General features: G+C 37.4%; 1 protein-coding gene across 3 annotated transcripts in view; it reads left to right on the top strand.

Moving 5' to 3' along the window:
* Positions 1-27468, top strand: part of PDE4B (phosphodiesterase 4B) — a 552844-nt gene that overhangs the window by 166840 nt on the left and 358536 nt on the right. Inside the window, exon 1 of one of the 3 annotated variants that reach the window (XM_021093172.1) lies at positions 3013-4233. Within the exon in view, the coding sequence (XP_020948831.1) occupies positions 3998-4233 (236 nt within the window). The 5' untranslated portion in view covers positions 3013-3997. 3 annotated transcript variants of the gene reach the window in all.

Below are 27468 nucleotides of genomic sequence, written 5' to 3'. Positions count from 1 at the left end.
TAATGTTTATAGATAGTATATGGGTGACTGTCATGGACCCTGTGACTCTATTCAGACCCTTGAAGGATATCTTGTTATGATAAATTCTTGATTTTTTTTTTTTTGGTCTTTTTTTTTTTGCTATTTCTTTGGGCCACTCCCGCGGCACATGGAGGTTCCCAGGCTAGGGGTCGAATCGGAGCTGTAGCCGCTGGTCTACACCAGAGCCACAGCAACGCAGGATCCGAGCCGCGTCTGCAACCTACACCACAGCTCACGGCAACGCCAGATCGTTAACCCACTGAGCAAGGGCAGGGACCGAACCCACAACCTCATGGTTCCTAGTCGGATTCGTTAACCACTGCGCCATGACGGGAACTCCAAATTCTTGATTTTTATTGTTTTGACAGGCTATGGATACCAGGAATGTCTTTATTTAAAATTGAGACATAGCTCTAATTGAAATTCAAATAATTCTCAAGGGCAACTCTCTGCAGATTAATAATTGACTTAGTTCCTCCTTTCCTCCTTTGAGGTGCCACGGGATAAGCATTACATGTGGATGAGAGGATTTTACCTGTGGCGCTTTAGCTCGGTCCTAGGCACTCAGAAGGGCACAGAAACTCTGTTTACTTTCTTCTTGGCTTTTTCTCCTCTTCTCCAGCGCTCTCTCTCAAAACAGTATCTTTTCTGTGAAAAGATTGCAGCGGGTTATTTGCTTTTACTGTGCTTTTGTTTTCCTTTTTTGCGACACCATCTCCTGTTTTCTACCTTCTATACTCATCTTTGATTTCAACGTTGAACATCTTGTCAAATTTCTCTTTGGCATTTTGACTCTAGAAGCAAATCTTCCATGCATATATCTGTAAACGTTCATTTCCTTTGCTCAGAGGTAAACTAATTTCCGACTTGAAAATGGTCTGGTTAGCTTTTTAAGTTTTGTATTTCAATTAGCTGCTTTTGGTATTCCTAAATGTTATTTAAGGTAGGTAGAATTAACTGACTTTACGTATTTTCTGAGAATTCTGTGTCTTAAGATGATTCTCAAAATTTCTCTAACTGGGACATTAGCTGTCATAGTAGGCAAAGGGAAAGAGTAATGTGAAATGCCACATGGTGTCACATACATTGACAATAAGAATTGCAAAGTAGTTATAATTGTACTGCTAGGCTGCTTTACATAAGTTTGTCAATATGTCCTCATCTGAACCCCAGTTCACATACAGCTAAATCTACGTTGTGAAATTTGCCATAATATTGGGAGGGGAAAGAAATCCCTAAAATGCTTATAGTATTTTGGCAGCCTTAAAAAGTGAATGTGAGGAGTCCCCATCATGGCTCAGTGGTTAACAAATCTGACTAGGAACCATTGAGGTTTCAGGTTCGATCCCTGGCCTCGCTCAGTGGGTTAAGGATCCGGCATTGCCGTGAGCTGTGGTGTAGGTCACAGATGCAGCTTGGATCTGGCATTACTGTGGCTCTGGCATAGGTTGGTGGCTACAGCTCCAATTAGACCCCTAGCCTGGGAACCTCTACATGCCATGGGTACGGCACTAGAAAAGACAGAGAGACCAAAAAAAAGAAAGAAAAAAGTGAATGTGAGAACTTCAAATTGCTATTTTATTTTTTGCAAATAAGTCACTCTGAATATTGGTGGGATCACTTATTCTCATCCTGCTTTATGTCACATCATTATTGGAGGAAAGACTTAGCTTTCTTTTCATAACGCAATAAATAATAGATAGCTTTAACTGTATTTTCTCTCATGACATCCCTACCAATTCATTCTCAAATAGAGCAGTTAAAATATCCTCAAAAACGTAAAGCTCATGTGCTAGTGCCTCGCTGGACAAAATGACTGTGTCCATCTCTCTGTAGTGTCTGATGCAAGACTACCCCATTAGGAATCAGAAAGCCTGGGTTTTAGCTATTGCTTTAATGTCAATTACAAATAGGATTTTGGACAAATCATTGACATTCCCTAGGTCTGCTTCCTATCTTTAAAAGAAAGAGCTGGATCTCCTAGGATAGAACTTGATGGAAGATAATATGAGAAAGAGAATGCACATGCATGTATGACTGGGTCCCTTTGCTCTACAACAGAGATTGGCACAATACTGAAATTAACCATACTTTAATAAAAAGTAGATATAATAACATGAGATAAGCCAAGTGATTACTGCAATTCACTCACTCTAACATTCCATGACTTTGCTTTCATTCATAATATAGTCTTAGTGTATTATTGCCATATTGACATCTTTCCAAGGTAGTGTTTGTAAACTAGGCCTTTAAATCCTTCCTATTAAGTTTAAACTACTTCCCCCAAGGGCTGGGGTAGGGTTTATTTTTTCCTATACACAGACCATAATCTGCTCTTACTCACCCCTTTAGATATTCAGCTGGAGTATATGACATATATAAATGATTTTATAAAGGTGGGAAGTTCTCACGCCTTAGAGGAAAAATTAATTTCTTGCTTTTTTACTGAAGTCTTACAGTGAATCATTCCTGAACTGTCACTCTCACTGAGTGGCGCCAGTTCTGCTTTGTCAAATTTGTGTGAGATCAGGTTGGCCCTGATAGTAGTCATTGCAGGTACAGGATTTCATGACATCCGGACACTTGAAGCACCACGATGTGTGTGTGTGTGTGTGTGTGTGTGTGTGTGTGTGTGTGTGTGTGTGTGTATAGTGTGTTTAGTTTTTTTACAGCTTTTAAAGTGTAGAAGTGGCATTCCAGTCTGTTTCTAAATGAAATTTCAGGTTACAGTAATCTGCTTCGGAACTTGAGACATTTTTTTGGGCTTCCCTGTCCATCTGTCTCACCTGCATCCTCTCGTGAACCAAGTACACGCACACTTGTGAGTAAAGATACCAACACACAGACATACACTGTTGTGTACATCTACCTGCACACATGCACATGTGCATGCACGCACACGCACGCGCAAACACACGCATAATGCTTGACTTTGGATCCTACGCTTATAATGGGGAGCATTCATTTTTTTCTGGTTGTTACCTCCGTTTCCATTTTAGGGAACTTTGGTTTTCAGGAGTGACTTTGCATTTAACAGAAAGTGGCTCTGTGGGCATCCCAGGGACAATGAGCTTAAGCAGAAGGATGAGGGTAATTTTTGTTGAAATAAAGATTAGTCTTTAAATTCCTTAGGTGAATGAACCAGATCCAGTGTTTTCCTATTAGCTGACACTTTTTATGCTGATGTGTTTTAGGATCTTCTGGAGAGGGGGAGAAAAAACCTTCAGCAAATCAGCTCTTGCATTCAGAAATGGAATTTTGGGGGCTCTTTTAGCCAGGCTTTGACAAGCCCCGATTTAATGCTTTCCCTGATGAGGACAGTGGCTTCAGAAATGTGAAAATCTGAGGGATGGAGGGTGTTGTTGAGGGGGAAACAGAGTGCAGTTGTTTAAATGGTCCTGGGCCAATAAGCATTTGGTAGGTGGAGTTACTGTTGTGTGTATTACAGGGAAAGATAATTCTGAATGAAGACTTTAAACATCACACATGCTGGACAGGCTCTGGTTCTGCTCTTTGTGCAAACAAAAAACAAGTGACTAGGTGGCTGGGTTTTGCTTAACTATCCCTTAGTGAAGGCAGCATGTTTGAAAAGATTTAAAAAAAAATACATGTAAAGGATTTATCAGAAGCCCTCATGAATATTTCATGAGTTGATATATTCAGCTGAATGAATTCAGTGAGTGTCAGTGTGTAGCTTGCAGACAAACCTCATCCACAAGGAGGCTACTGACATAGGAAGCACTTTGGCGCATTTTCAGAGGCAAAGCCAGGCTGATAAAGCTCCTTGTGACAGCCTGACTTGCCATTCTTCGAGTATGCTGTTCTTGCTCTAAGCAGCTCCTACACTGGAGCCACAGCTTCCTAAATTAAACTGGGAACAGTTTGCAGACTTATCAGCCTCCTAACCTGCAGCTGTGTCTCTGCTATGTTTGAGGGTTTTGTTTTGGATGGTGAAAGCCAGCACCCCATATAAGACATGACAGCAAAAGATTCTTCAAAAGAACTTACTGCTTCTGAATCTGAGGTTTGCATAAAGACTTTCAAGGAGCAAATGCACTTAGAACTTGAGCTTCCGAGATTACCGGGAAACAGACCTACATCTCCTAAAATTTCTCCACGCAGTTCGCCAAGGAACTCACCATGCTTTTTCAGAAAGTTGCTGGTGAATAAAAGCATTCGGCAGCGTCGTCGCTTCACGGTGGCTCATACATGGTAAGACGGGACTTGGAGGTGTCTGGAGTGCTTTTCATTAGCAACAGTGGTTTAGAAATGCTAGCAAATGGAACATTTGAATTTTGTTCATAATACAGACCACAAGTGTGAGATGAATGAAGAGCAGGTCAGCTGAAGGATACACAGTGCTCTCTGTGTTAAATTATCACTGTGCCACTAGCTGTTTCCAGATAAAATAAGCCTCTCCTGTAGAGACTCTTTAAAATTACTGCTTATAAAAAAAAACACCTAGCTAATTCTAGGGCAACTGAGTATTGAAGGAGTTTTAGAAATTCAGTTTGTTTTGTTTAATCTCTGTTGAGGTGATTGGTGACTTTTTGTGTGTTTTGTGGTGGTGGTTGCTGGTATTTTTTAACAGGATATATTTTTTTTTTTTGTAAAAAGATAAATGATTCAATCTTCGTTTGGATTTATTTCTTAAGACAGTGTGTAAAGTCAAACTTAATTTATGGCATTGTCATTTTTTGTAGTGTGTTAACTAGGGGTTTTGATTTATTGTCCCTATCTTTACACTAGTTAAGGAAAGGGAAAACAAAAGTTTCTGCTTCTGAAATTACACGGTTAATTAAATTTATTTGTGATTTAAATTGCTATTATCTTTACGAGACTCCTGCTGTAAAAAGGTGACTTCAGATTTATAGATCATCATAATAAACTCCCAACTTACTTGGGAATGCCATGTAAATAAATTCAAGAACCCTCTAAAAACTGCACTGAGTCTGCCACCTTTAGTGTATGTATGTTATTTACAGTAGGGTAGCTCCCTTAAAATCAGAATAACAATGAAATGTAAGGAAAAGCACAAAAGAAATTAAATAAACTTTAATTGTGAAAGGTAGGTCTTTTCAGATGTCTTTTATGGTTATATTGTCTTTCAGATTAACAGACCCTTCAAAACTGAGACTCTATGCCTATAGTTTTTATTGAATAGAGACCACTAGCCATGTAGGCAGCTAGTACCTCATAGAGGCAATTCCAATACAGTGATTTTGACTGCATGCTAGATTACCAACCACTGTTACAAACTGAAGATATCTATTTTTTGAAAATTAACATTCATTTGCATTCTGTTTTCTACTCATCTGAAGTGTTTGTCTTCCTAATCTACTGCACAGTGTATTGGCAAATTCAAGTGACCCCTAGAAATATGTAGCTTCTGAGAGATAACACATGTTAAAGCCAATGCACATGCTTCACCTAGCTAAAAATGACATGGCTATTTTTCTTTTCTGACAATGCATTGTTGTTCATGTAATTGCTTTATTGGGGATTTGGGGGGTCATCTTTTTGATGAATTAAATCTTATTATTTAGTTGTAATCTCATACTTGTAGAGTACACGTGATTAGTTTTTCACAACCTACCAATGGTAGCATTTGTATAAAGATTTATATATAAATATGTCCTCTCTCTCTCATGATTTTCCTCACCCTTAATGTGTATGTATTTTCACATAGTTTGCAAAATAGTATAACTGAATAGGAGATGGTATGTGGGCATATTTTTAAAAGGAATAAAGGTGGAAATCACACAATTAATTAATAGACCCATATGTTTTCCTAAATGGGTTAATATTAAGGCATTGTTTTGACCAGAAGCATGTTTAATTTTTTTTTTTTTTACTAAGCTGATTATCAGATAATGGTAAATCTTCATAAAACCTTTGTACTATTTCCTTGTTGTAGACTTCCTGAATATAATAATGTGACCTTTCTTTTACTTAGAATAGATTTTTGATGTGCTAGGAATGTGGAGCTATAAATACTGAATTTTTTCTTTTCAAAAGAACTGAGATTTTAAAATGATTAAAGAACCACTTTCTCTCTTTCATTATACAGATTTTCTTGAAGCAAATTACAAAAGGAACAATTAAATGATATTTTGAGGTAACTTAGGCTATTAAAGTGATATTCTTCTAATTGAGTTAAAACAAAATTTTCCACAAATTGCCAAAAAACAAAACACATGACTTTGGTAGGATGCACCATAATACAGGCTTAAAGAATCCATTAATTATCAAACTTATAAAATAACTTTAATTATGACCATGATTCATTTTCACCCACCTCACAGACTCCCCTTTTTATGTTTCTTAGTAAAGTTGTATCATAGTTTGCTTTAGTTCCTGGTTAAGTCTATATTTATGTTTATTTCTTTTGTTTCATCTGAGTGTATATTTAATATTTTTCAAATTTGTTTTCATGAAACATATGATGAAAATTTATTTTTGGAAAAAACGCGCGTATTGTCTGTATTTAAATGACTTTTTCATCAATCTTAAAAATTTTGTGCGCTTTTTTTTAAAGCATCATATGTAATTTACATAAGGAAATAAGAGCATAAGTACTTTATTTTTGCCTCTTTGTCATGATGAAATGTCACCATCCTTTCACGATCAACGATTGGTATTTTCCAAACCATGCATTTAAGTTAGAAATTCCAAGATATGCACTTAGAAGTCTCTAAAAACATGTTATTACTTTACAGTAGACAGTAGGCTTCTTTTAAGAAGATTGGATTGTTTTGATTTAAGCATTGAAATTAAAGTAATTTTCATGATGAAGCTAAACAATGCAGAGGATGCAGTTTATATCTAAACCCACTGAAATATTTTTTTATCTAGTTATTTGTAGGTTTCATAGATTTTGGTCAGATGAATGTGTAGTTCTGGTTTTGAAAACCCAAGTTATGAAGTGTGGGCTAATGGAAGAATATTTAAGAAACACTTGTGAAATACTGACTCTGGGATTATTTTTCAAATATCTGAAAAAGAGTAGATATGCACTGTGTTTTTGCTAATCAGAATATTTACACAGCCCTAAATCTGGAAGAAATTTGCTGATGAGCTCTTTGTTTCTTTTTACCCTTGAGCAGGACTGTACTTACTCCATCTTTGACATATGGGAATCTGGAGGAGGTAGTTCTATAACCTCACCAAGTACACAGTCTTACTACTACATAGTCCAGAGATTGAAAATTGCTCATATATACGTGTATATATATGCATAATTTATAATCTGCTTTTGGTCTTCAGTAGACGTTAATTAAAAAATTATAAAAACATACACGAATCTGAAGATCATTATTAACTGGCCCAGGGTTTTCCTTTTTCTGTCACTCAACATATATACAATTGAGTTCTGCTGTGAGCAAGAACAGAAAAAAAAACGCTGATTCAAACCATATGGATTCCAACACCTACTATATTTTAGGTTCTTTACTAGAATGTTCTCATGTATTGTCATTTAAGTTGCATTTGGAATATAAGGACACTCTAGGAGTTCCCTTTGGGGCTCAAAGGTTAAAGAACCCAACTAGGATCCATGAGGGTGTGGGTTCAATCCCTGGCCTTGTTCAATGGGTTAAGGATGCAGTGTTGCTGTGAGCTGTGGTGTAGGTCACAGACGCGGCTGGGATCCTGTGTTGCTGTGGCTGTGACATAGGCTGGCAGCTGTAGCTCCAATTTGACCCCTAGCCTGGGAACTTCCATATGCCACAAGTGTGGCCCTAAAAAGCAAATAATAATAATGATAATAATAATATAATAATACTACTACTCTAAATTCATGTTCTTTTCAGTATTATATGTTGCAGATATAAACATGTTCTGAATGTTTATTCTAAATATAAATAGATAGTTGCTTTAGCTTATTCTAAATATTTCTATTCCATTAATCATTATTTTGACCCTATACCAATATCCCAAATTTCTAAATTCTTTGAATTCTGAAACCTAGAAGCAGACCCCAAACTCCATGATAGTTGGTATGAGAAAATACAGATTAAAAAAAATGTCCTACATTGCAATGTGTCAGTGGAATATTCAGCATTGGTGAACAGGGAATAGGCAAACATATGCTAGAATCCTTAAGGTCAACGTATTATTTATCCCAACCCCGAATCAGGTGTAACAACGGCTGAGCCACAACTTCCTCTTTGTCTTAGGCGGCCTTCTTGTTCTCGAATGGCACTGGCTTCATGGTGTCTGGTTTTGTCGGCCTTCTCTCCTTTGCTCATGTTCCAGCCTCAGTCTTTAGTTCTCTTCCATCATCAGTAGTGTGATGATCTGTGATAGAAGCTACTGTTGATGGTCTTGAATACATCTCAGGCCCATGATACAGTTCTCATTACTGTCCTCTTAGAGAGCAAATGAGCTGGCGAGCATCACTGTCCGTCTGCCCATGCTTGCACATGGCACATGCGCCATAGAGGACAGTATGCTTTCAGAGTTAGTATTAGAAAGAAGGCTTTTGTTTTTCTTCCTTTTCCCAATTTAGTTCTTCCTATATCTTGACAATATCTCCTCCTTTTATCAAAGATTCACGAAATATGTACTTTTGTGCCTAATGTTTGTCAAAAAAAGTATTAAAATACATAGTTCCTACTCTAAAGGAACTTACTCCTGATAAGATAAAGCTAGAATAATTGGAGAAGAGTAAAAAGAAAATGATGAATAGTATATGCCTAGCTTTTCTCTGAACTTTTAGGCACATTTACTGTCTTATACAATTTAGTCTTAGTTTGTTAGCTAAATCTACTAAATCTCTGCCTTGTGTTATTCTTCAATTTTCTTGAATTATTTCCTAGCATTATTAGAACTTTTTTGGAGAAATGTCTTTGTTTCTAAATATTTACTGTTTGAACAAAACATTTGTTGAGAGCCCACTATGTTCCAGGCCCTTCTCTGGGAAGTACAAAATGAGAAAGAGTCCTTGCCTTCAAAAAATATATGTACATATATCTCCTGGGAGACAGACTTATGCATTAATAATTAATCGAGGGTGTATAAACGATGCCAGTGAAGAATGACACTCAACTTGTCATAAGAGCACAAGAAGAAATAAGTCCTGCTGGAAAGTGAATCAATGTGTGAGGGAAGGTTTGGAGAGAAGATGACATTTATGTGGGGTCTTGAAGAATGAATAGGAATTTTTCAGGAGAAGAGTGGGCAGGAAGAGCATTTTTTTTTCAGCTAAAGAAACAATCATGAGAAAATTCGATGAACATATAGCGGTGATAATAGCCCGCATTTATTTTGGCACTTAAAAGGCATCCGATGTTGTCTTAAATATATTTGCTTATTTGGCTATAAAAGGCCCAAGGGTTATATACTGGCATTTCTATTTTATTGGAAAAGGAATGAAGCACAGGGAGGACAAGTGATTTGCCCAAGATTGTACAGCAAGTGAGGGCCTGAATGGGAATTTGTCTCAGAACGTGGGAGAAAGCAAGCCAAGATCATTGGGGTTACACCCTAAGGTGCAGGGAGGGAGAGACAGGAAGTCAGACTGTGGCTGTAGATGGGAGCCATACTCTAGGGCTTCCAGTGTCATGAACAAGACTTTATTCTCTCATCAGGGGGGAGCTACTGCAAGGTTGTAAGAAGGGAGCTTGCCACAAATGGCTCTTACGAGGAAAGATGCTTTGCAGGCATGGTGGCGAATGGATTGGAGGCTGAGAGGATTCGAAGCAGGGGGAAAAGGGAGAATGTGCATTTGAGAGATAATGACTTCTAATTATTGTGTATATCCCATAACATCGAAAACGGTGTTTATGACATTTTTTTATGACTTAACAAATTACTGTTTATGGAAACTAGGAGGAAAGTATGTAAATTTGGTATACCTTGCATTTATCACCTCCAGCATGATGTTGTGCATAGTTCTAGCCGAGGTACTACCCCCACATGCATCCGACAATCCTAGTGATTAGGAGGATGGGTGCATCAGGGGAAAACCTAGTAGCTCAGTCCTAATTTACTAGAGGTGTTTTGTGTGGCGTTTTGTTTTTCTCTTTAAAGAAATTATCTTAGCCCACAGTCTGAACTGAATGCCAGTGGAAATCTATGCCTCATAGCCCGATTTTATTGCTTTAATCAGAGCAAGCATTTTCTCAGTAATGCAGGTCTATAAATGGTGTTTTCCTGGCCTTTTAGTGTCCGCAAGTCTTCAATATATTGGATTTTACAAATACTTACTGGAAAAGGGCTTTGTAAAGTAATGCTGACAACCCCCAGGACACACACCGGAAAGTGGTCCGGCAGGGCAGCCTACTGCTGGACTGCTAAAGTTTAAGCCCTTTTGTGATATTCTACTGGCTTTCTTTTCTTATTCCTCCCTCTTTTGTTGTCTCCCAGTTTTTCTCTTTGGATGTTTGTAGTGCTTCTCTCTCTAACATCACTGTCAAGGCACCAGTAACCTTATACTAGAAGCATTTAAATGATTCCCAGAAAAGAATCTAAAATGCTTGCCATGGTTTATCTGACCCTACGTTAGTTATCTGGCTCCAGGCTGCCTGTGGCCTCATCTCCTGTTCTCCGGCCATATTCACCTCCTTTCTCTTCTTCAACAAACCTTGCATGTTTCTGCTTCCGGGCCTTTGCATTTGGTGTTTCTTCTGCCTGGAAGTCCCCTAGATGGTGGCATGACTCGCTCCCTCGTTTCCATTCAGGCTTCTATATAAATATCACTTGCCAGAGAGGCTTTTTGCTGAGCCCTCCATCTAAAAACAGCACCTTTCACTTTCTCGTCCCTTGTTCTGCTTTATTTATCTTCTTGGATCTTATCATTAAATGGAAATACATTCCATGAAAAGACATGCTTTTTTGTTGTGTTATTTTTCTCTTCTTTGGTCTCCCAAGCCTGCTAAATTTGCATGAGGGGAAGGGATTTTGTCTTGTCTGCTGTATCCCAGGCACCTAAAGAAAGCCTGGCACTTGGTAAATATTTGTGGAAAAAATAAAAGAATGAATGAATATGGGTCCTATGTCCTGGTCCGTATTCTTATGGCACTTTCTCTTTAGCCTGCTGAGAAGGAGAAAATTAAGCTTTGCTGATAACTCTGCAGGCATCCTCACTTCATCCATCTCTTAATAGTTGTGTTCCCTTTTTTCCAGGAGGGCTTCTCTAACTGATTTTCTATTTTGTGTTCTGTGATATTGACCATACAGGTTTAATTATAAGATCTCACTAGCGGCTAAGAGTTTTACATGGTAGCCTATTTAATTGAGCCACTGTGTACAAATCATACTACCTAGCCTGTAGTGCTGTAAAGTAAATATTTGTCTGTAGCACTGTACAATTATTTATTTGGTTATTCTTCATGCATCAAACAGCACAGTTGGTGCTTCAGCTTAGGCAAGCTCTGCATGTCTCTTATTAACTGTCTGAGTGGAACTGTTGTACAGAGGAATCTGTTTGTTATTTGGCCTTTAAAATAGCCACTTATTATATATCAGAATGCTTAGTTATCAATATTTTCCTACTGACGCATCATCTAAAATATTAACACTGAGCTTTTTATAGGGTTTCCCCAGGGAACTTGGAAATAAGAGCCCATGACTTGCAAAGTGAAGAAATTGTGAATTAATAACCCTTGTACTCTAGAAAAAGACATCACCAGGAGTGAAACTTTGCACATGGTTCTGTCTCATTTTTTTTCTGAACTGAGAGGTTGGGACCTCTGTCATGCCTAGTAATTTGTTTGACAGAGATATGTTGGAATCCCACTAAGTGCTTTGGGTAAAAAAATAAAATAAAATAATCTGTCGACCTTCTCAGATTGCTTCTTTCTAGAATTTAGGCATTTTCCCTTTGAGGGAGAATACAAATGACTGATTCTCAGACCTTTTGTGGAAAAGAACACTTGTCACTCGGCGTGCTCCCCCCACAGACCTGGCTTATGTGCTTCCTCCTCCCTGCACCTCTCACAACACCAGCCTACTGCAAGTTGTGTAGATTGGAAATAAAGCGGGAGGGGTAGTATGGCTTTAAGGAAAATTGCTGTAAAACTGTATTTTCTGAAACATCAGTGATCTAGGGCCCATTTTGAGAATTCCTTGAAAAATAGGCTAGTGATGATCTTTTTCCTTGTCCTAAGTCCAAAGAAAGCATCATGGATGGCTCTAGGCTTGGAGAAATTTGGAGTCATCTCATTCAGATTCCATTATATCCAAGGGCTTGAAAACTACCAATGGAAGAGATAAATAAGTGGATCGAGTAAAAATTTCTGGATAACTTGCTTGATAGAATCAGAGAAATTTCCAGACAATTTATAACATTAAAGTTTTATGTGGGAATTCCCATTGTGGCTCAGTGGTAATGAACCTGACTAGTATCCATGAGGATGTGGGTTCAATCCTTGGCTTCACTCAGTGGGTTATGGATCTAGTTGCCGTGAGCTGTGGTATAGGTCACAGAGGTGGCTTCGATCCTGTGTTGCTGTGGCTGTGGCTGTGCCTGGCAGCTGTTTGGATTCGCCTCTAGCCTGGGAACCTCCATATGCTGCAGGTACAGGCCTAAAAAGCAAAGATGTCCAAGAATGGCAGCAAAATAAATGAAGAGGGTGGAAATACCTGTAGGTCAAGGAGAAGTTACTGGTAATGAAGATTCAATGAATACCGTCTACCTAGATTTACTGATGGTGAATGTTTTTCTGCATTTCCTCTATCTCTGTATTGCTCTCTATATAAACTTTTAGACATGTTTTCTTCAGTTTGAAGAGAGCACACCGAGATGGAAAGCGTTGGTTTGGAATTCAAAAGAGACTCATATATTTTCAAAGTGCAAAATTAATAATTTCCCTTTTATCAGCATGTTGTCATATCGCCATTTGAGTTTAATTCTTAGTAGTTTACTAATATACTGACACGTTATGAATATGTTTGTGGCCTCATTTTTAAAAGTAAACTATTGAATCAGTTATAGTGGAGGGCTAGAGGCATCTGTAATAGTTTATGGCTTTTCTTGGTGACAAATTGTTGGTTTTAGATACTTGAAACAGTTTCTAAGAGGACAGATGTCCGTAGCATTCCATTTTTTCTTCCCCCCAAAGAGATGTTATTTCTTTTTTCTAAAGCTATGGAATGTGTATCATTGTTATGGAATGCTATAAAATGCCTTACACTACACATGGGCTTCACTCATTGTATAATTTTGATGTTATCTTTAATTTTATTTTTTCTGTTGATCTTTGTTTTATGTTACATTATCTAGAGTCAAGGAAGCTAGCTAGGTTGGGTTTCAGTATTTTCTCTTGATTTGCTATTGAAATTTTAGACCAGTTAATTATCTGACTTGGACCTCAATTCCTTCATTTGCAAAGTGGAGAACATAGCCTTATGTTTAAACACTTTGAAATGTTAATTTAATTTTAAAAATGTATATGCTGTCTATCCCACTATCTATCTCCTAACATGTTAAAATACTTAGAACAATGCTTCATACATTTTAAGTCACATAATAGATGCTGCTATTTAATTATCTTACTAAATCTCTAAACATATACAAACATTCACATTATTGTTAGCCTTGGTTGGGAAAGCAGAAATTATTTTTCACAATTTGAAAAGCATCACTGAATATGGAATGTGCTAATTTGAAAGCATCAAAGTGCACTGGCATTTATAAAGAAATGATTTTATAATATTCACAGTGTGACCATTCTATATACTGAAAAAGCAAAATATCATTCATTTATTATCATGAGCTAATCACATTCTAATGAACCAAGCTAAATTATACTGAAACACATATCAGAAGACCCCGTGTGAATAGCTTATATCCCCAGTAAGAAACTTTATAGCCTTGTTTGGCTGCTGTCACCAACATATTTTAAAAAGCCATGTGTTATCATGCACTGTGCGAAAGAGATAGAAAGAGAAGCACTTTGAAGTAATTCCATCCCCTTGCACCAATAAGCTTGAGAGAGAGAGAAAAAAGCATAAGAAGATGCCTTGTCTATTTCAGGATTCCACATATAAAAAGCCAGTATAGGATTCAGTGAACAAATGCCTTGGAAAAATTCCAGTGTCATCAAAAACTCATATTTCTCAAAATGTCTCCTTGCTACCCTTTATATTTCTGCACAAATTAATAAGCACAGACTGTCACAGCACAGAGGATCTGAGAGTGCTTTTGTGGCTCATTTGGGCCACAATTACCTCAGCAGTTTATATAGGAAATCTCTCTCTCACCATCAGAACTATTTAGGCTTCCTAACGAAAGGTGCAGGAAGGCAGGGCAAAGAAACTCAGGGATCCAAGTCTCTCTGGCTGCGTCTTAACTGCCTGAGACTTCTTCCTGGGAGTTTGCCATTGAAATCCATGTGCGGATTTTAACTTCCTGGGGAAAGTCATGGCCTTTGTCCTTACCTGTCAGTCTCCTCAGCCAGGGCTGGGCTTAACCCAGAAAATAGAGTTGAGTCTTTAATGTCGTCATGTTTACCAAAACAACCTGAGATTTTAGGAGGCTGGCGGTCTGGTGCAAAGAACACAGCCTTTGAATCCCAGCTCCATTCTTTTTAGGTTTTAGGCAAACCATTTAACCTAGTTTAGTTCTTTCTTCATCTGCGAAATTTGAAAACTGCTACCGGTACCTCAGTAGGCCACTCTGATGATTGCATGAAGCATTGTGTGTCCAATACTTAGCATAATCCTGGGCCAATGACGGATAATCAGCAGACATTCATTTACTGATGTATCTAGAGCTTATGCTTGCATATAAAATTTTAGTATATATATCATAATACAAATTAAAATTTTACATGGCACAGCTTAATTAAATATGTTTTTATTGAGCAATGTTGTACATATTAAATTCATCCTTTTTTAGACCACTTGGATATTATTTAGTTTCATAGGATAGTACGTGATCTTAAAGCCCATATTAAGTATTCTTACGATGGTAAAATAAAATTTAAAAAGAAAAATAAATCACTATGTGTTATGAGGTTTAATCACTCTCATTCTTCACAGAGACAACTGCCAATGACTTTGGCCATAAAATGCTTTTTATTCTTTAAAATTCCAGTTACCTTCCTGAATTTGATGCTTGTCTCCATTAGTGAAACTAGATGCCGATGGAACACTTTTTCTCTTCTGAGTTAATTTAAATAAATTGCTACTAAATTAAAAAAAAATAGTGTTCTTTTCAAAATACCATAATGTCCCTGAAGTTGTTTTTCTCAGTCAGTAGACTCTAACCTCCTAGTGATTTGTTTATGTAAGAAAGTTTATTCATGAGAGGCAATGGTAAAAGAGCTTAGGACCTAGAGTCATAGACTCGAGACATGCATCCTGGCGCCACCACTTACAAACTGTTTTGCTTTGTTTTGTTTTGTTTTTTGAGTGGAGCAGGGATAGTCATTTAACCTTTTGGAAACTCAACTTCCTCATCAGTATAGATAAAACAATTATTTCCCTATTCATATATGATATTTATAAAATTAATTCGAATTATTGAAAAGCACAAAGAATTGGAGCCTGTTTTCTGGAAGAAGAGGAAAGATAAGTTTACAGGACAGAAAGTAGTGATAAACTATCGCTAATGAGTACAAAATGTTGCAGGTGTATTTGGGTTTTGTGGACAGAGCATCATGTTCATAAACATGATGAAATACCATGGATATTGCCTCACAAACATTTTATTTTATAGGAAAGGAGGAGTTTCTGCTGGATGGGACCACTTAAGGGAGAGACCGGGGGGAGACAGGGGCTAGACTAAATGGTACCTTTGCATCTTACAACCCTCATGGATCTTTACATCACTTTCATGCTTCCTGCTGAAAGCTAACAGAAAGCTTAGATAACCAGTATTCAGTGCAGTGAGGGTTGTATGTAACCTTTTTCCAGATGACTTTATAGCATTTAAATCAAATTGCTCTGTATTTCTTGGTCATTTCCAAGAATTTTTAGAGATGAAAACAGAAATAAAAGTTATGGCTTCTCGTTGGACAAAGACTTCCCTCTCACGTTATTATTGATCGAGTTGATCCTTTCTCTGAGCAGTCAAAAGGCAGTAAAAGGTTATATCTTTAAGACAAGGAGTTCTGTTCAAGTGAATTCATACATCATTGAAAAATGACTATCCATGTAAACTCAAAGCTTTGGGACAGTGCAAAATAAAGTAAAATGATTTTGGGCTTCAAAAGAATTGTGCCAAGGCTTTGGTTCTGTCTAAATTAATACAAATAAGACTTTTAGAAACCTATCTGGCAATTGCAGATTAAATTAAGCAACTGCTTCATCTGAATAAAGCTTTGGAGAGTCTAATATTATGAAAGAGCTATCTTTATAAACACAGTACTTGCTCAGGATTCAAAGGATTTGAGTTTTAATGCCAGTTGCATCCCAAATGCCCAGTAAGCACGCATGCATCCATTTCCTGCTGGTAACTTCTTTTGTCAAAAGGGTTTAATAATTACCTGCTCTACCATCCTTACTTTATGGTATGAATATTGAGTGCCAGTGGTTATAGAGTGCTTTGGTTTTCTGTAAAGTAACTTGGCAAAGAGATTCGGAGGAGAAAAAAATGCTTCTAAGAAGCTTTGTATGAGATTTCCAAAAATATGACTCAGCTTTAAAATGCATTAATGAATTTTATATTTTATGTGAACCCTGAAAATGCTTTTGCGAAGTATTTAGTCCTCTGTAAGTTTAGATGTTGATGTTTAGTGTTTCTTAAAGCATTACTGTATTTGTGTATGTTAGTTGCTTTTCAATGCCTGAAAACCGATAGACGTTGCTTAGTGAATTAATTCTAACATGTGGCTTGCATTATTACTTTTGTTGATTCTAATGAACAAATATGTATTTTGGATGATACAGATATTCTCTGCCTTACCATTAAGGATCTTTAGTCTAACCAAGGAGGGTATACAATAATTTGGCAGGTGAAATAATTTTTTTGATGGATAGAAATGTTAAAAGTATACAAATATAATGTTCTCCCATCCCTACCAAGGGGTGTCAGTCTGACTATGAAACTAAAAGTCTATAGAGGAATGGTGGTGTCCCCCCTTTCCGAATGTCTGCGGGCTTTGAATCAGCGCCTAATATAATGGCTAATGTTCTTAAGCAGTTTTGCAGTATAAGTAGATTGAGCTGTTCTTGGGAATCTGGTGTGTTGGCAAGGGGTCAGGTATAAGTAGACTGCTGGTGTGAGCAAGCAGGAAATACGCTCCAAGACAAAAAGGAACAGATAGCCTTTTAACTTTTTAAAGTAAAAATGGGGCAATAGTAGAAAAATGATACCACATATGCCTTATATCATTTAATCTTCACCTCCATTTACAGATGAGGAAATTGAGACTCAGAGAGGTCAACTGACTGATGCGAGGTAATCAAGCTGAAAAGGAGTAAACCAAGAATAAGCCTGTGTGTTCTGATTTAGAATGACACATTGTATATATGGTTAGGGTCCACAGACTCAGGGGTGCTCCCTCACACAACCCACTCCACCCCCTCCTCACCCCCAGCTCCCAGCTCCTGTGGGGAAACATCCAGAATGATCATGCTCTCATGTTCTCATGTCCCCTTATTAAAAGCCTTCTTACAGTGAGGGCTGACAAATTCATTGGCACTTAAGCATCATTGACTCGTGGGGTGTAATGTATGACTCCATTGTAGCGAAATAAACTTTAAACCAGAAGAATGAATTTCTACTTGTAGAATTTGACACATTAGAGAGCAGAGACAAAAGGAAGCATTTGGCAAGATGAAGGGACATTTTCCCAACCCTCTCAAGGCCTGGGACACGGAGAATGGGCTGAATGTCCCAGGGATGTAGTTGTATTTGCAAGGATTTCATTCATTCGCCGAGTTTCTACCTACCTGTTCCATGCTCATGTTTCCTGCTCTCCTTCCTATTTTTATGGATCGACTCTCCGTGTACCTGGTAAAGGCCAACCCCTCTCATCCTCAAAGGGCTTTGCTCTGGCACTTGTCCCTGCCGTCTCCTGCCCCATCGGTGTTCCATCCTATTAGATTGTTCCTGTCAGTCTCCAGACCCTATAGACCCCTATTCTTTCAAAGGCCCTCTTTGTCTCCATGTAGTCTCCATCTATTACCCAAAACTGTATTTCCCCTTTAGAGCAAAACTTTTCAAATAATTGCTTTTTTTTTCTTTTTCTTTTTTTGTCTTTTTGTCTTTTAGGGCCACACCTGTGGCATATGGAGGTTCCCAGGCTAGAGGTCCATTCAGAGCTGTAGCTGCTGGCCTACGCCAGAGCCACAGCAACACCAGATCTGAGCCATGTCTGTGACCTACACCACAGCGCACAGCAATGCCGGATCCTTAACCCGCTGAGCGAGGCCAGGGATCAAACCCATGTCCTCATGGGTGCTAGTCAGGTTCATTAACCACTGAGCCTCCAAATAATTGTCCCATTACATTCACTCTCCTCCGGTCCTCTTTTGGAAACTTCTAATCAAATTTTCCCCTCGCAGCTCCAATGAAAGTGGTCCTACTGAGGTTGTGGCCTCTATGTGTCAAATCTAAAGATCTATTTAGATCAGTCCTCATCTTACTCAGCCCATACAGTTGATTACTTCTTCTTTCTTGAAACATTGCCTTCACTTGGCTTCCTGGTCACTCTAATTTCCCTCCTTCCTCAGAAGCTATTCTTTCTCAATCTCCTCAGCTGGTTCCTCTCCCCACACTTTAAACACTGGAATGTCTCCAGAGGAATGTGGACCCCCCTCGACCCCCCACTCTTTGTTTTGCCTATACTCACTTCCTAGGCCCAGTATCTCACTTAGACTCATGACTTTAAATAATATCTGTACACAGATGATTCCCAAATTTTTATCATTAGCCAGACTTCTCTGAACTCCAGACCTCTGTATCTCTCCAACAGCCTTCTTGACAGCTAAAGCTGAGCATGCCCAACACCGACAGTGTGATATCCAATCCCAGCACCCTCCTCTTGTTGCATTCTGTCCTCAGTCCTCCCCATCTTGGTATGGCAAGTCCATGTTTTCTAATTATTCAGGTCAGAAATCATGGAGTCTTCCATGACTCCTGCTTTTCTCGATTTCACATTCTGAATGCATCCACAAATCCTGTCTGCTCTGCATTTGCAGTGTATCCAGGATCTGACCCCTTCTCATCACCACCACTGCCACCGTCCAGATCTGGGTTGCCATTACCCCATACCTGAAGTATTAAGTTAACCTCTTACTTGAATTCCTTGGTGACCTAGCAATTAAGGATCTGCCATGATTACTACTGTGGCTAGGGTTCGATCCCTGGCCCAGGAACTTCTCAATGCCATGGGTGTGGCCAAGAAAAATTAATGTCTTACCTGATATTCCTGCTTTTACCTTTTCCTTCTTGCAGTGTATTCCCCACACAGCTGCCACAGTTGCTCTTTATAACATGTGAGCAATTACACTACTCCTCTGTTCAGAATCCTTCAGCAGCAGCCCATCTCACTGACAGGAGGGATTGACACGTATATGCCATACCCACATGGTCTCAGCCTAATTCTTTTCAAACTCCTTTTTCCCTCAGCACCATTCCAGATACGCCGACCTACTTTCTGGTCCTCTAACAAGCAGTGTAGGCATCATCAAATACTCTACCTATTTTTGGTATCAAAAAAGAATATCCTCCAGATAGCTGTATGGCCCTCTTCCTTCGTTCAGGTCATTGTTCAAATTCATTTAGTTGGAGAGGACTTTCCTGACCATCAGTATAAAAGCAATGTAAAAATAGTTTGTCTCTTGGATTTCCCTGGTGGCTGAGCAGATTAAGAACCTGGCGCTGTCACTGTAGTGGCTTGGGTCGCTATTGTGGCCTGGGTTCAATACCTGGCATGGGAATTTCCACATGTTGTGGGCGGGGCCAAAAGAAAAAGCTTTCCTCTTATTCTTAATCCTGCCTTGATTTCTTTTTTTTTTTTTTTAATGGTGGATGTGTTTTTTGTTATTTTTTTAAAAAATTATTAAAATCTAGACTTACAGTGTTGTGCCAATTTCTGCTCTAGAGCATAGTGACCCCCCCCCCCACACACACACACTTCTCTCGTACCAGCTTCCATCATGTTCTGTCCCAAGAGATTGGATATAGTTCCCTGTGCTGTACAGTAAGGCCTCATTGCTTATCGATTCTAAATGTAATAGTTTGCATCTACTAACCCCAAACTCCCAGTCCATCCCACTCCCTCCTCTTCCCCCTTAGCAACCACAAGTCTGTTCTTTATGTCCATGAATCTGTTTCTGTTTTATAGATAGGTTCATTTGTGCCATATTTTATATTCCACATATAAATGATATCATATGATATCATATGGTATCTTTACCTTTCTGACTTAACTTCACTTAGAATCCCTAGTTGCACCCATGTTGTTGGAAATGGAATTATTTCATTCTTTTTAATGGCTGAGTGATATTCCATTTTGTATATGTACCACGTCTTATTTTAATCCATTCATCTGTTGATGGACATTTAGGTTGTTTCTACGTCTTGACTACAAAGAAATCAAAGAGTATTTCATAGCACAATATCTGAAATGAAGTATGCCTTGATTTCTTTATAGCACTTATCCATACTTGATGATAGCTCTACATCTTTGTGTGTTTTTATTTACATCCACATCTATATTCATGATGTGTTTACATCATCTCTGTCATCTATCTTATTTCTGCCTCTTCCCACTAGAGTATAAACTCCGTAATGACAGTCTTTGTCCTATGCTGTTTGTCGCCAAATCTCCTAAGCCCATAACACAAGCCAGCACATGGTTGAAAGAATGAATTAATACATGCATAAAAAAATGAATCTAGCAGATTGTTTGGGTTCCTTCTAGTTTTAAGCCCTGAGCCCACAAGTTGAACAGCAGAGAGAAATGTGAACAAATAAATCAACATACAATGATAAATAATTAAAGGTGATAGATAATGATTAAAAAATCATAGTAAAAGTAAAATAGTGAAAGTAATAATCTCCCCAAAAGAAGAATTTTGCATGCAAATTTTATTCTTGCTATTTAAAAATTATTAAAGTTTAACAATAGGTTAGTAAGAGAGAGGAATGCAGAGGCAATATGGAAAGCTTGTTGAACTTATGAGAAAACTCAAATTCATATTCTGAATACATTGCTTATTAGTTGTGTGATTTTAGGCAAATAAATAATCCAGTCTGCTCCTCCCATTATGTTCACTAAGCCATTAACTTTACTTTTGTGAAGGTTAAGACAAATAATATGATGCATAGAAGGCATTAAGCAGATATTATTTTTCTTTCTTGCCATAGCCTATACTTCACTTTACACTCACAGGTTAGCTCTCTATAATCTGTCTTACTCCTCGATCATTTCTCAGTGACTTTCTAAATTCTTGCCTCATTGACTTTCTTCTATTTTCTTCCTACAAGACTGTTTGGCATCATGTGATTCTGTAGTCAATATCACCAAACTGTCAAAGATTAATCAACCTTCTGTCCTTGCTTATATATGTGTATGAACTGGTGAATCCTTTAGCTGTATTTCTAAGGGCAGAATGTTGGATCGATCTTCAGCATTATAGGACAGTAATAAATGTATATTTATTCTTCAATTGGAAGCATATTTCTTTGATTCATAGTAGAACGGTGGTTCTTATCAGGTCACTAAGATATCATGACTCAGCAAGAGTGAGAGAGATATTCTTAGAGTAACAAGCAATCAGAATATTTCTAAAATGCGAACGGAGGGACAATAGAAATTAGCAAAATGAAAGACAACCCATTTTTTTTGTTTGTTTCTTCACATACTACACTTGATCTTAGCCAAAAGGCCGAGAAGCGATTGTTTATTTCTTGATATAGGCACAGAGACTTTATTTATTGTTTTCTAGGTTATAGTAGTTAAAACTTCCTTCTTCCAGCTACTCAGTTAAGAAACTTATTGTTAATGGAGACCTAGAATTTATAATTGTTTTCCTTTTTCTACTGTAATAATCACAAATATCTAGTTATATCTTATCACTTTCTGCCCAGGTCCAAGTGCTTTTTTTTTAAACTTCCATGCAACTCTTTAACTGTTTCACCAGTTGGGAGCTCTTAGGGGTTGTTTAGTTTTCAATGAAAGACAATCTTTTAAGGAGTTTATGTCCTAAATATTTTCTGGTTTTGCAGTAGCATACATCAGACATAGTTATTGTGTTTGGATTGGGATTTTCATTTTTAACATGTTCTCAGTTCTCTAGGCATTTAATGTTTCCATCTGGTCCTCATAAAAGATTTCATATTTGTGATGCAGCTCAGGCTCTGGCCCAGAGAGCATCATAATTCTATCCATGACTCTAGTTTGATAGAGTAGATATTTTTTAAACTTTGCAATTTTTTGTTTTTGCTTTTTTTTCCTTTCCTAAACAACACTTGACTTTAATGGTGTATTTCTCTCTGAAAACAATCAGAGTGTATAAACCATGACAATGTGCTTGCTCCCCACTTCCTTCTGTGTCGTTTAAAGCTGTGAGGGCAAGAGAAGCAACTACACAGTGGATCCTGTACGAGGAAACTTCCTCTTCATTAAACAATCTGTTCTCAGTCATCACAGATGGAGGGGATGTTTTCAGGGACACGAACATTTTCTTGAAACAGCCCAACAACTAGGAATCTCCTTTCACCGTGTTAAATAGTAGATTTTAGTTCACAGTTCAAGCAAATGTTCAAGCTTCTAGTAGAATCTCTTTTATTTAGTTCGGTGGTCAGCACATGTTTGTGAATTTAATGAGTAAATTTCTGTAGCTGTTACTACATGCCCAGTAATGCTCTAAAAGCTTCAAAAAATATTAAATCATTTAATCCTCATAACAACCTTCTGAATAAGGCATTGTCAGTATCCTCATTTTTAAGGATGAGAAAACTGAGGTGAAAAAGCAAAAAGATCACAGTCACCAAGTGGTAGAGCCAGATTTCAAACTCAGGTGGTCAGTCCTGAGTCTATGTTCTAAACTACTCAACTAGGGATATTTTTGATTGTGTTTAGCTGCAGATTTCCAAAAAATCTAATATTACTTCCCCAGAATTGAATTACATACTATGTGTAAATCCCTCAGTGTTATGCTGGATGTATAGTTGGTACTGGATGAATGTTTGTTTACTTAAGTGTTTAATTAAGAATGAGAGAAATAATGATTGGGTTTGACATATTTTGAAATTGCCAGAACTGAAGGCAAATCACGGTGGTAGCCAGTGGAGAGGCTGCTCCTTGTTCAGAGATGCCAGGGAGTCCTAGTATCTAACAATAACCCATATTTAAGGCCCCCATATTCCTAGGATGATGCTTTGCATCTTGGATTTCCAAATCCGGGAGACTTATCTTCATTTCATTCATTGATCTTTACTGATATAATTTTAAAAAATTAATAGTGATAAAATAGACACACTATAAAATTTACTCCCTTAAGTATTTCTAAGTATATAGTTCAGTAGTGCATTCATATTGTTTTGTGACCAATTTTCAGACCACTTTCATTTTGCACAACTGAAACTTTATACCCATTAAACAACTCACCACTCCCCCTTCCTTCCAACCTGGGAAACCACCATATTTTATCCATTTGTCTACCTATGGATCTTTTGATCTCGTGCTTCCACTGATTGGTATTGTGACTAGAGCTGCTATGAACATGGATGTACAAATATTGAGACTCTGCCTTCAGTTCTTTGGGGGTATGTGCCCAGAAGTTGAATTACTGGATCCTGTGATAATTCTATGTTCAAATTTTTTGAAGACCCATTATACTGTTTTCCCTAATGGCTGCACCTTTTTACATTCCCACCAACAATGCACAGTGTTCTAATTTTTCCACCTCCTTGCCAATATACTTGTTATTTTCTGTTTGGTTTTTCATTGTCTTGCTGAGTATAAGGTGATATCTTATAGTTTTGATTTGCATTTACCTAATAATTAGTGATATTGAGCATCTTTTTCATGTGGGTTGTTGGCTTTTTGTATGTCTTCTCTGGAGAAATGTCTATTCAAGTCCTTTACCCATTTTTAAAAATTGAGTTGTTTTGTCATTGTTGTTGAACTCTTTATATATTCTGGATATTAACTCCTCATCAGATATAGGATTTGAAAACATTTTCTCCCATTTTATAGGTTGCTTTTTCAGTCTGTTGGTTATGTCATTTGATGCATAGAAGTTTTAATTTTTGATGTAGTCTAATTTTACTTTTGTTGCCAGTACTTTTGGTGTCATAGCCAAGGAAATATCGTCAGAGCTAAAGTCATAAAGCTTTTCCCCTATGTTTTCTTCTAGGAGTTTTATAGCCATAGCTCTTATGTTTAGGCCTTTGGTTAACTTTGAGTTTATTTTTGTATATGATATAAGGTAAAAGTCCAGCTTCATTCTTTTATGGGTAGATATCTAGTTTTCCCAGCACTGTTTGTTGAAAAGGCTGATACAAATTTAAGCGAAATGTAAGCCACATAGCTGTAAACCTGTAGTTCCTTTCAAACTTTGGTCCAAACCACAATGGATTTAGAAGGAATTATTTCTAGAGTTCTCAACTGAGGGAAATTTTTATCCTCCTGAGGACATTTGGCAATGTCTGGAGATTTTTTTGTTCGTCACATATTGGGGTGGGAGTGGGGGGTGGTTGCTATTGGGATCTAGTAAATGGCAGTCAGAGATGCTGCTAAACATACTACAGAATACACCCCTATAGCAAAAAGTTATCGGGGTCTCAAATGTCAGTAATGGTAAAGTTGAGAAACTCTGGTCAGGAATATAGTGAGAAAGAGTGACACTGTGGGTCCAGAAAATTGGGGAATCCTCTTTTATGTCACTGGAAGACTTGATGATGATGATTGCAGGGGTGGCTGCTTAGGGAACCTATTATATAGCGAGGTGGTTTTAAAAAAGATCTGAATCCCATATATGTCTAGTTAGATTTCACAGTGGAATACTATTTTTCATTTTATTTTTTGCTTCAAGATTGTCCTTTGTCACTTTCTCTCACCATGACTTTGCTCATTCATACATTAAATTTCCTTTTTCAGTCAGGAAACAAATGAGTAATTGTAGGGTTGGTTATAAAATTTTCGGTGCTATTAGATTGGATAATGGCCAGAGATTACAGGGAGTCTCATATCTTGTCTTGGCTCAGCTGTTCCTCCAACTTCTGAGTTACTTGTGGAAGCAAAGTGCCCAGAGGACAATATAAATTGGACATAACTTACGTCATAATTACCAAGACTTGTATCTGAAATTCTAAAGCTCACCCTTCAGTGACTACTGAGCTAGGGCACATGGCTTCAGTCTAGGGTAATTTTATTCACGGTCAGGGAAACTTTATTGAGTAGGTCATGACTGAGCTGAGATCTGACTGGCTGTATGTCTCTACCTATGAAAAAATTTGGAAGGAGAGCCTCTCTATCAGAAAGAACCGAAAAGGTTTCTGGTGGGAACATGATTGGCATGTTTAAGAACCAGAAATAAGGCCAGTGAAACTGATGAGGAAAGGAAGTGAGGATGACAGCAGTGCGATATAACAGAGATCAACTGAATATTTCCTCCTCCAGAGGCCAAGAGAGGACAGGGTTGCATAGAGCATCCTCTGTGATAGGAAAATAGCTGGGGTGTCTCTCAACTTTAGAGACCTGCAGCTGGCAAGTATATGTCAGGAATTGGGCTTGTATTGTATGCTTGGTTCATATTATTCATTACTCTTAAGGTATCATTCATTTATCAAATATTACCAAGAACTTTCTATAGTCCAGGTGCTGTTCTATGGGTAGGCATTGGAGAAACTGAGATAAATAACTTAAAATGCTTATGTCAAGAAGTTCTTGTCTGTATATGTGTGACTGGGTCACTTTGCTGTACAGTAGAAATTGAAAGAACACTGTAAACCAACTCTAATGGAAAAAATGAAAGTCATTAAAAAATTAAAAATAAAATTAAAAACTTTTAAAAAAGAAGTTCTCATCTGTTTGAAAGTGTTTGTAACCGTAAATTACAGTTCTAATTATTGACTATGTGACCTGGGGTAGGTTATTCAACCTTTGTCTGTCCAAGTATCTTTATCTATAACATGAGGAGTTTGTTGTAGCTACCTTATGGAACTGCTGTGAAGATTAAGTAAGTTAATATGCTGAAAACATTTAACATAGTAACAATATGTTTTATATATATGTAATATATATAATAAACGTATTAACATAATAATAATTAACAACTACTCAGTACCTATTTAGAAACTATTATTGTTGTGATTATTTTATAGAATGGCAGAAACGGATGGGTTCATTCAGTCCCAAAGGTTAGGAGAATTTAAAAGAAAAAGTGAAGTTTCAGTTCATTCATTCACTTTTCTACTTATTTAATACATATATATTGAATACCCTCTGTTTCACAGATACTGTTTTTGCTTTTCCACATATCTCTAGCTTATTGTCCTGTATTACCTTTGCCATCAGTATCTAACTGTCAGACCTTAGCATCTGCATCATCCTCTTCAGTGCCCCCTCCTCTAGTGGAGGGAAGAATATAGATATTAGAGACATAATTTGCATAATTTCAGGGGTAAGATTGTGAACCATGACATCAAGTGTAATTCAGTCATTGAGAGGGAAATGCCGAGAACATCTAAAAAGGAAGGAAAGATGACTAAATGTTCTTAGCTAAGGGATGCAATACAGGAGAGATAGGAAATACTATATAGTGTAAGAAGAAATGGAATAATCCAGCATATTCCATTATGTATGTATCCAGCCAGTATCAATGGAGAGCCCACTGTGTGGTGAGGCAAAATATAAATGTGTATGATAATAATTAAGAGGTTTTGTGATATGGACTGTGATCTAAGAGTAAAAAGCTGTAAGATGTAGCAGTTACATAATTAGATATTTTATAAATAACGAAACTACCTGTAAAATTGAAAATACCACTTTTTTGCTGCTTTTGGGAGTAATGATACTCTTCATGGTAGGAGGTTCTTATTTTCACATTCAAATGCATTCATATATGATGACATACAGTCGTTGATGACCTGGCTAAAACTGACAAAAACTTTCCGTGTTGTTGATGCTTATTTTATTTTGATGTTATTGAAATGACAACTGAATGTTAGTAGTGCTTTTCCTAGCCTAGAAATAATTAATTCAGGAACTGAAGCCTAATTTATTTAAAAAGCAATTTTTAGAACAAGTTTATGGTTCACAAAGAGGTATTTAAATGTCCCATACACTTTTATGGAATGCTCTAGCAGATATGTTTTAGAAAATTATTTTCAATACATCACATTCTTTATGCAGTCTTTTTACAAATCAGAAATCCATGGGAGTTTCTTTCCATCCAGAAACATAGTTAGCTATTTACACATATATCCATATTCTTTTAAAAATTTTATTCTACTATATAGCACTGTCCTAAATCTCAACTGGAAGTCTGTCCAGATCTGGTTTGGAGGGCTAGTTAAGTAGACGGTACACCGAGGGAGAT

Source organism: Sus scrofa, chromosome 6, assembly GCF_000003025.6.
Source record: "Sus scrofa isolate TJ Tabasco breed Duroc chromosome 6, Sscrofa11.1, whole genome shotgun sequence".
In the NCBI taxonomy this organism is placed as follows: Eukaryota; Metazoa; Chordata; class Mammalia; order Artiodactyla; family Suidae; genus Sus; species Sus scrofa.
This window is presented reverse-complemented; position numbering and strand designations above follow the sequence as displayed.